Source organism: Chaetodon trifascialis, chromosome 23, assembly GCF_039877785.1.
Source record: "Chaetodon trifascialis isolate fChaTrf1 chromosome 23, fChaTrf1.hap1, whole genome shotgun sequence".
Classification (NCBI taxonomy): domain Eukaryota; kingdom Metazoa; phylum Chordata; class Actinopteri; order Chaetodontiformes; family Chaetodontidae; genus Chaetodon; species Chaetodon trifascialis.
The window spans coordinates 14,351,527-14,361,818 of NC_092078.1; the positions used below are offsets into that span (position 1 = coordinate 14,351,527).

General features: G+C 42.5%; 1 protein-coding gene across 1 annotated transcript; it reads left to right on the forward strand.

Annotated features, from left to right (window-relative positions):
- Positions 1-256: 256 nt before the first annotated feature.
- Positions 257-7,370, forward strand: LOC139351819 (uncharacterized). The gene is made up of 5 exons (XM_070993823.1): positions 257-260; positions 440-1,136; positions 6,695-6,819; positions 6,912-6,955; positions 7,251-7,370. Exons 1-5 carry the CDS (start codon positions 257-259, stop codon positions 7,368-7,370), a joined length of 990 nt encoding a protein of 329 aa, XP_070849924.1.
- The last annotated feature ends 2,922 nt before the right edge of the window (positions 7,371-10,292 follow it).

Below are 10,292 nucleotides of genomic sequence, written 5' to 3' on the forward strand. Positions count from 1 at the left end.
AAGGTAACATCAGTAGTATGTAGTTGTTATTGACGTTGTCCCGTTCTCAAGGACCAACATCGCTAAAGCACCGCTGAATATAAGTAACATTGAACATGTGATCCCTGTTTCAAAAACAGGACATTCAATCTGATTGGCTGATCAAACACTGTCTTCTCTGTGAAGAGTGGAGGTTCAATTCATTCATCACAGCGTTTGAAGCACAATGACATCTTCAAACTCTGCTTTGCATTTCATGTGTCTGTTCATGGCGAATATGGGTAAGGTGTGTTTTGTTACTAGCTGCTGTTCATTATACTATAATACATATAGTTATAGCTATGCCATAGCCATATGCCTGCTTGTAATGTGGTTTCATGCATCCTGTAAAGCAGATCGTTACAATATACTAGCATTAAATGAATCGCGTATTTGATTTGTCTTTTCATTCTCTCCTCAGCTCACATGGCACCTTTAAAACAATCATCATTACAGTTTGAATCAGTTAATGCTGGAGAAAACTTGACTCTTTCATGCTTCTGCCAAGATGCTGTAGCAGTGTTGTTTTATTGGTATAAGCAAACAGTGGGACAGACACCAAAGCTGCTGTCTACATTCTACAAGCACAATAGTAAGGGCACCTTTCATGATGAATTCAAAAATACACGTTTCTCACTGAATACAGAAAGCAGCAATTACCACTTGAAGATTTTAGATTTGCAAATTTCAGACTCAGCTACATACTACTGCGTAAGCAGCACTTTACACGACTTTACATTTTGTAAGGGCACTACTGTCAGTGTAAAGGCTTCAGGTGTGAACGTCCCAGCTTTGGTCCATCAGTCAGCATCTGAGACCATCCAGCCAGGAGGCTCTGTGACTCTGAGCTGTACAGTAGACACTGGGACCTGTGATGAAGAACACAGTGTTTACTGGTTCAAAAGCTCTGAAGAATCTCATCCAGGACTCGTTTACACCCATGGAGGCAGGAATGATCAGTGTGAGAGGAAACCCAACACACAAACACACACCTGTGTCTACAACTTATCACTGAAGAGCCTGAATCTGTCTCATGCTGGGACCTACTACTGCGCTGTTGCCTTATGTGGAAACATTGTGTTTGGAAACGGGACCAAGCTGGACTTTGAAGGTGAGGAACTTTTCTGGCAGAGGCTGTCTCATCTGATAAATAGTGATAATAATTCCCTAAAGGACAGATTACATGGATATCTTTATCCTGTTGCAGGTAGGAATGTTTCTGGTATTGCGTGCAGATGAGTTAACTGAAATCCTCTACCGAGCAGGGGCGGAGCTACGGGTGGGCTCCGCCCCTGCTCGGTAGCAGCGCCACCTTCTCACAGATCCGTTATCGAAAGCACTGTGTTAAGAATCATGTCCAGGCGTTGTTCTGTTATTGGCTGTAAAGAGGGGCACAAATCGCTCCATCGGCTCCCAGCCGACAGAAGAGCACCGTGGATTGAATTCATTTTTCAAGGCATGGAGGTGCAAGCCATGAACTCTTTTTTTTTTTTTTTTTTCCTTAATAGTAAAGGTGCACAAACTGCGTTCACATGTGTTTCCTCCACTCCAGCCATCCACTTCGTTCAAGACAAGACGATTTCTCTTCCTTCCTTCAAACTCCATTTAAACTGCATGTTTAACAGCCCAGTTTAATAATAATAATCCATCCATCCATTATCTATACCGCTTATCCCTTTCGGGGTTGCGGGGGGCTGGAGCCTATCCCAGCTACAATGGGCGAGAGGCGGGGTACACCCTGAACCGGTCGCCAGCCGATTGCAGGGCCACATACAAGGACAAACAAACATTCACGCTCACACTCACACCTACGGACAATTTAGAGTCATCAATTAACCTAATGAGCATGTTTTTGGTCTGTGGGAGGAAGCCGGAGTACCCGGAGAGAACCCACGCATGCACGGGAAGAACATGCAAACTTCACACAGAAAGGCCCCGCCTGACCCGGGGATCGAACCGGCAACCTTCTTGCTGTGAGGCACCCGCACTACCTGCTGCGCCACCGTGCAGCCCCTAATAATAATAATAATAATGATAACTAGACAAATTCCCCTCGGCGGGAAATTTGGAGAGTGATACAGTGCGCAAACGCCGGGCCGTGTGCCAAACGCTGGGCCGTGCGCATGCCTAGTGCCATCATATTAGCACAGCATCCCGATATCACAAGTCAAACCCGTTCATAGGACCCCATTTCAGCATCGGCGACAATGCTAAACTGACATTAGCATGTCAAAAAACACATTGAAAAGGTCTGAAACACCCTTAGAATGCCTTTACCAATCATTTTAACATATGTTAGCATGTTAGCATTAGCATGCTAAATTAGCATGTCAAATAACACATTAAAAACCTCTGAACCATCATTAGAACGCCTTCAAGATTCATTTTAGCCTAAGTTAGCATATTAGCATTAGCATGCTAACATTAGCATGTTAGCACACCAAACCGACATCACTAGTCAAACCTCCAGGCACCACCAAGTTCATAGGACCTCATGTTAGCATTAGCATGTTAGCATTGTGGCTAATGCTAACAGCCCAACATCACTCATTACATCACTAACATATACAACTCACCAGTAGATAGCTTGGCTGTGGCTGGTTAGCATGTCACTACAGAGCTTAATGGAGAACTGGTCATTTGACTGAGCTGAACTGCAGCTGAAGCTACATATGTGTGTGTATGTGGGAGAGGAGTGCTCAGAGAAGTACTGAGGCTCAGAGGTTGCCACAGCAACTTGAGGTGGCCTGATCAATGATGTCATCCACTCAGACACAGGTGCGGACACACATGCATTTGATTGGAGTCAATGAGGAGCAGACACAGAAATGTCTGAATTTGGCCTCTGCGCACCCCTCGAACAAACGCTTCTCACACGAAGACCGAAAGTCCTATTGCCAAAATTTTTTCACCGTCAGAGCCACAAGGCTTTGCTGTACATGCTGATCACTTTGTTTTTTCGCTGGGGTCAAAATTGCGGATTTTACAGTGAGTTAAAAACATGGTTGGTTTCTGTTTCTCCTGTTTTTGATTTGTATTGGACCTTATGGGCGAGGTCAGAGGTACTCTCCTCGCTCAGAGGATCATAACTCAAAAACCGTAAGTCCTATCGCTTAGCCAGGCACATCGTGAGAATCAGCACAAGTGGCACTACAACTCTGGAAATTTTGATGCACGTAGAGCAAAATTTGTGCTTTGTAGGAGCGTTGAAAGACGGAAGTTTCAGGCAATTTTAAGAGCTTCTCTCCACTCTGGCAGTTAAACCCCTCCACTCTAACACAACATTCCGTGCAATACACACTCATTATAAAGTCACAATTTTTCCCAAAAACGGTCATGGTCATTGAACGGCGACTGATCAAAAACTACATGACCTATCAAAACGAGATTTAAGACACCAATAGACAAGATTTGTGTCTACGTTTTAAAGTTGGAATGGCGTCTCTAGGTGAAAGTATGCCGGAGCAGTAGCCCTTTGAAAAAGGGGGAGATTTTTTTGCATTTTTCGGCTCGTCCCATTCATTTCTTATGGGAAACGCATGAGACGAGCCTGAGAAACGTCTGAATTTGGCCTCTGCGTACCCCTCGAACAAACGCTTCTCACACCTACACCGAAACTCCTATTGCCAAAATTTTTTCACCGTGAGAGCCACAAGGCTTTGCTCTACAAGATGATCACTTTCTTTTTCCGCTGGGCTCAAAAAAGCCGATTTTACAGCGAGTTAAAAAAAGGTCGGTTTCCGTCTCTCCTGTTTTTGATTTGTATTGGACCTTATGGGCGAGGTCAGAGGCGCTCTCCTCGCTCAGAGGCTGAGAACTCAAAAACCGTGAGTTCTATCGTTTAGCCAGGCACATTGTGAGAATCAGCGCAAGCGGCACTACAACCCTGGAAATTTTCACGCGCGTAGAGCGAAATTTGTGCCTTGGAGGAGCGTGGAAAGACGAAAGTTTCAGACAATTTTCAGAGCGTCTCTCCACTCTGGCAGTTAATCCCCTCCACTCTAGCGCGAACATTCCGCGCAATACACACCCATTGAAAATCCAGCGGTTGCCGTGGGGACGACGTTTTGCGTTTTTCGCGTCTTACGACGCGAAAAACGCGTATTCTGTAGAGAAAAATAATAGCAGACCGAGTCCGATCGAGCCGCACGTTTTGATATATAATTCGCCTGGGTGCTCGCTATCGTTTTTGACTAGTAGCGAACCGAAAAAAGTACGGAAGAGGAATAATATTAAAAAAAACTAGACAAATTCCCCTCGGCGGGAAATTTGGAGAGTGATACAGTGCGCAAACGCCGGGCCGTGTGCCAAACGCCGGGCCGTGCGCGTGCCTATCAGCGACAATGCTAAGCTGACATTAGCATGTCAAAAAACACATTGAGAAGGTCTCAAACACCCTTAGAATGCCTTTACCAATCATTTTAACATATGTTAGCATTTTAGCATTAGCATACTAACATTAGCATACCAAATAACACATTAAAAACCTCTGAACCACCATTACAACGCACTGTACATTCATTTTAACGCATGTTAGCATTAGCATGCTAACATTAGCATGTTAGCACAACAACCCGACATCACTAGTCAAACCTCCACGCACCAGCAAGTTCATAGGACCTCATGTTAGCATTAGCATGTTAGCATTGTGGCTAATGCTAACAGCCCAACATCACTCATTACATCACTAACACATACAACTCACCAGTAGGTAGCTTGGCTGTGGCTGGTTAGCATGTCACTATAGAGCTTAATGGAGAACTGATCATTTGACTGAGCTGCACAGCTGCAGCTAAAGCTCCATATGTGTGTGTGTGGGAGAGGCAATTAGGCTCAGAGGTTGCCACGGCAACTTGAGATCAGGCCACCTGCGGGTCTGCGAGACTCTGAGAAACGTCTGAATTTTGCCTCTGCGCACCCTCCGAACAAACGCTTCTCACGCCGACACCGAAACTCCTATTGCCGAAATTTCTTCACCGTGAGAGCCACAAGGCTTTGCTGTACACTCTGATCACTTTCTTTTTTCGCTGGGCTGAAAAATGCGGATTTTAGAGCGAGTTAAAAAACGGCTGGTTTCTGTCTCTTCCGTTTTTCATTTGTATTGGACCTTATGGGCGAGGTCAGAGGCGCTCTCCTCGCTCAGAGGCTGAGAACTCAAAAACCGTAAGTCCTATCGCTTAGCCAGGCACATCGTGAGAATCAGCGCAAGCGGCACTACAACTCTGGAAATTTTCATACTCGTAGAGCGAAATTTGTGCTTTGGAGGAGCGTGGAAAGACGAAAGTTTCACACAATTTTCAGAGCTTCTCTCCACTCTGGCAGTTAATCCCCTCCACTCTAGCGCGAACATTCCGTGCAATACACACCCATTATAAACTCACAATTTCTCCCAAAACGCTCACGGTCATTGAACTGCGACTGCTCGAAAACTATACGACCTATCAAAACGAGACTTAATACACCTATAGATGAGACTTGTTTTTACGTTTTAAAGTTGGAACGGCGTCTCTAGGTGAAAGTATGCCCGAGCAGTAGCCCTTTGAAAAAGGGGGAGATTTTGTCGCATTTTTCGCCGTCTCCCATTTACTTTGAATGGGATTTTTTCGTGCGTTTTTCGCGTCTTACGACGCGAAAAACGCGTATTCTGTAGAGAAAAATAATAGCACACCGATCCCGATCGAGACGCACGTTTTGATATATCATTCGCCTGGGTGCTCGCTATCGTTTCAGACTAGTAGCGAATCAAAAAAAGTACGGATGATGAATAATAATAAGTTTAAGAAGAAGAAGAAGAAGAAACACGCAGAAGAACAATAGTGTTCAGTGCTTCGCACTGAACACAGCAGGGGCTTCGCCCCTGCTGTGTTCAGTGCTCAGCACTGTATCACTAATAATAATAAGAAGAAGAAGAAGCGCACAGAAGAACAATAGTGTTCAGTGCTTCGCACTGAACACAGCAGGGGCTTCGCCCCTGCTGTGTTCAGTGCTCAGCACTGTATCACTAATAATAATAATCGGGGATTAAGCCCCAAACCCCCTATTAGGTAGGTGCTGAACACTTTCTAGCGTAACACAGTAGTGATGTGTCGGTCGTGTGTCGGTTTGAAGTAAACGATTGGAGCCAGAGAGCGAGCCGTTTTGGGCTTTTTTTTTTGTTTTGTTTTCGTATTTTTCTCGACTTTTTTCCGTTCAAGCCGCACGTGATTGGTCAAATACTTGATGTGTGGTGGCTTCAGTGTGTGTGTGTGTGTGTGTGTGTGTGTGTGTGTGTGTGTGTGTGTGCGTGTGCGCGCACACACACACACACACACACACCTTATCAATTTTGGCGAAGTGGTGATCAGGCCCGCCCAGACTTAATCCACGCCCGCCCATCGGTCACGTTCTGCATCCGCCACTGCTACCGAGTATCTCTTTTCTGCCACACAGCAGGGAAACAATTTCAGTGGAAACACAACGCCCGCGTTTTGCTCACAAAAGACTAATACTGGAAGAAAAATGGAGGATTTTGTCCCCTATTTACAGCAGTCATGCTGTACGTGAAACGTTTTCGGCAGGTTTCAACTAGTGTTGTATTTGGAAGACCTGAAAGCATCCAAACCTATCCTTTAATCAACATTCATATAACAGATGAGAAAAACTTCAAAGAGCTCTGTAATGTTTTTCCTGTCCGGCTCTCAACAGATCAGCCGGACTCTCTTGTGTACTTCTTGAGCACAGCTTTGGCTTTCACCACCATCCTGGTTGTTTTACTGGCTTTCTCGGTGTACAAGCTGAAGAGGAGAAACTGCCAAAGAACAGGTAACAGTTACTCTTTGAAGCTGCAGCAAGTATTGAGTGGAGGCTTTAGTGTATTTAAATTAAACAACTTTCATTCTATGTGTCACAAACAGAGTCGAATACAACATATTCAACAACTTCTACTTCAAATACAGTGGTAAGAATCATTTTCTATTGAAATCATTTATGAATTTCAAATAGCGCCAATGTCTTTACTTTCTTCACCTGTCAGCAGGTGTCATACAGGGGAAAAAGTCATTTGTCCTCTCATTGATTCAGCCGTACTGGTCAGTTCAATCTCACTGGCTAGCAAGTCATGGATATACTTGAGATTTTGGCTGTCAAACAATGCTGTGTTTTCTTTCTCCATGACACCTGCTGGGTTCTGTATATGTCTATCTTGTGCTGTATATTCTTTCATAGTGATGTACCATTTTATATTTTCTTACCAGTCATGTCAAGACGCAGAGAACCTCCATTACGCTGCTTTAAGCAACATCAAGGCCAACAGATCAAGAAGACAGAGGGACAACACCACGAATGAATGTGTGTACTCGTCTGTAAAGCAGTAGAGCTGGACATGTTTCTGTTATTTGTTTCCGTGTAACAAGACATTTTTTATTTGGGTAATTTGAGTTGTCCTGAAACACGGACACTTTAATATGATTCCATCAAATCCAAGAAATATAAAGGCTTGCTTTGCAATAAATGAAGCTCTTGCCCTGAAAGAAAAACGTGTCTTGTGTGAGACTTTCTTTGAAGGGATGTAAGCTATCAAACATGTTCTGATCTCCACCATTTGCTGCTTAGCTTCTCTGAGAGTTTCCAGCATCATTGACATCACATGTAAAGTATGCACTGTACAAACATCTGACCAAAGTCGTCAAAGAATGTTCTGTGTAGTTTGTTTATGGTGTATGTTGCACCAAACTTTGAGATGTAAGAAGCCTCTTACAACATCTTTGCAGTTGACAGCAAAGAGAGGAGATCTGAGATCCTGTCGTATCTGTGGTTAGAGGCAGGAAGTTTCTACATCAGTGGTTGTCAGTTCTTGTCTGAATCTGACCTACAGATCCTATCCACAACAGAAGTATTTAGATCCTTTGCTTAGATAGAGGCAGAGATGCCACAGTGTTAGTTAAAGTACTGAATTGAACATTTCATATGAAACGGAAGATCTGAAGATCAATTAGATTATTATCAGTGCTAATCATGATGCCTGTGAGAACAGTAAGGAGGAGTTTTGTATAACCCTCATGATGTCCTCTAGGTTTCCTCAACAGATTTTGAAAACTACTTTAGATATGGTCTTTGGAAAAAGTGGGTATGTACCAGCAACCGAGGGTCTAAGAAAACAATACTATTGAGGTGCATTGTAGGAAGTGTAGGCGTTTGGTACACTGTGCTGGGGACTAAGGTCTTGTCTTTACAGGAGGTGTTCAGTAAAGTTTTTCAGTCCTCTGCGCAGTAATGAGTCACAATGTACAAGCCAAAACACAGGTGACCTCCACTCAATACTGTACTTGAACACACCTTGAGCAGACTGAAGCTGCTGCTGCTAGCAACATGTTGCTTTCAGTCTTTACATCTCAGCCAGCACTCCATACATGGATGTGACATGTAACAAAGCTAATTATCTTAACGTGCAACTTGTCAGTCGCTCAACGTTGTAGAAGTGCAAAGCTAAATTCCTGGAGTACACTTAAGCAATTGAATGGACTGATAAAATGTGAATTCAGTTATGTGTACACCACATTCTAATGTTGCAGATGATGAAGTTCATATAATGTCTAGTACAGTAGTTTAGTCTCAGCAGTGAATGCCTCCGCTAGAGCAAATGAGTCATATAAAGCATGACATGTTCTGAGCAGCTGCAGTAAGTGATAGAAGAGGAGGGTGAAATCAGTGCAGTTTTCATTGCTCCCACTAAAGTTGATCTCTCTGTGAGTAAATTTACACGTGCATTAGAATCTGGTTTTCTGCGTCATCCAGTTGATTATATTCAGGATGTAGATGGAGTACCAAAGACCTTAGGCACAAGCACCCAGTACACCATGTTGATATAATAAGGTCTGTCAAAATGTTCAGAACAACATAACATAACATATTTTTTAACTCAGTTAATATCCATCTATAACTGTAATATTGAGTATGAACTCTGATGTGCCATAATTGACACCAACCCTTAACCAACACTTTCCACACTAAATGATAATAAAGGGGGATGGATCCCTCCCTAAAGCACTCTGTGCATGCCTCAAAAAAATATAAAAAAGGTGGGGCTTTGATAGGACGTATGTCCATGTGAGCAACCGAAGCTTTAACCTCATCTTCTATTTTATCTAATCTGATCTTACCTTGTCTAAATGACAACTGAGCAAACTGCATCCACGAGGACCATGAACTAATAGTTAATATTTCTTATTTACTGAATAATGACCATGAATATTAATAATTAGTATTCTTTATTACTGACAGATACATCCAAATATTTTATCAACATGAATAATTGAATTTATAGCTAAAGCCTCTATAAATGCTGTTGGCACTGAATTGGATAATTAAATAAAAATATCTCTATTTATAAGAAACATATTCCAAAGAGAGAGTAAGGAATAAATCACATAAAAATGCATTTTTGTTGAATGCTGTTCTTATGATGGGAATGAATCAGTATTGAATGATTAGTTGATAATTATCTGTGATCTGCCCACTAATCTGCATCAGGAACTATATATTACTTCTTCATCATAGACATCTATTAGCTACAGGCACTATTTTTGTGTCCCCTCAAATGTCACTTTATATTGAGTTACTGTGCATCGCTGCTTCATTAATGAAAAGACACTGAGCACTTTGTTGTGTGTCATAATGTGTATTCACTGTACAAATCATACGTACTGAAGATATTATTTGGACATCGTCACTCTCATCGTTGCTTTTCATAGCAATCGTGTGGTCACCAGTAACAGAAGACCTACCTGAGTTTGATCATGACTCTTTCGTGCTCTCTTTGTGTTTATATGTAGGTGGTTTCAAGCAGGATGTCTTCATTTTGCTGCAGGGGACATGTGTAACTCCACCCCTAAGACTTGCAGTTGATCACAGGAACTTAATTTTGTGATCAGGCTGTATGTTTAGAAGCAGAAGTTGATTGATGTTCCACAACACACAATGTGCTTCTCTGCGTTTCACCTCACACGAATCACAGTTGTTATGTGGTGCTGCTGTGGTTTATGGGTCAATTAGAATAGATTCAAGGTATTCTCACTGCTTTACCACTTTGGTTTTTAATGATTTTGTTGTTGTTGTTGTTCGTAAATTTATTGCGTGCTTTAATTATATCTCCTCCTCAATATTCATCACTACAAAACAATGGATGAGGAGGCAAACAATATCTTCTTCAAAGTGACTTTTATGAAGACAAGTGTAATACAGCCTAAAAACAAAATTAAGAATATCTTTATTTTGAGCCAAACTCTGCATTAGGGACT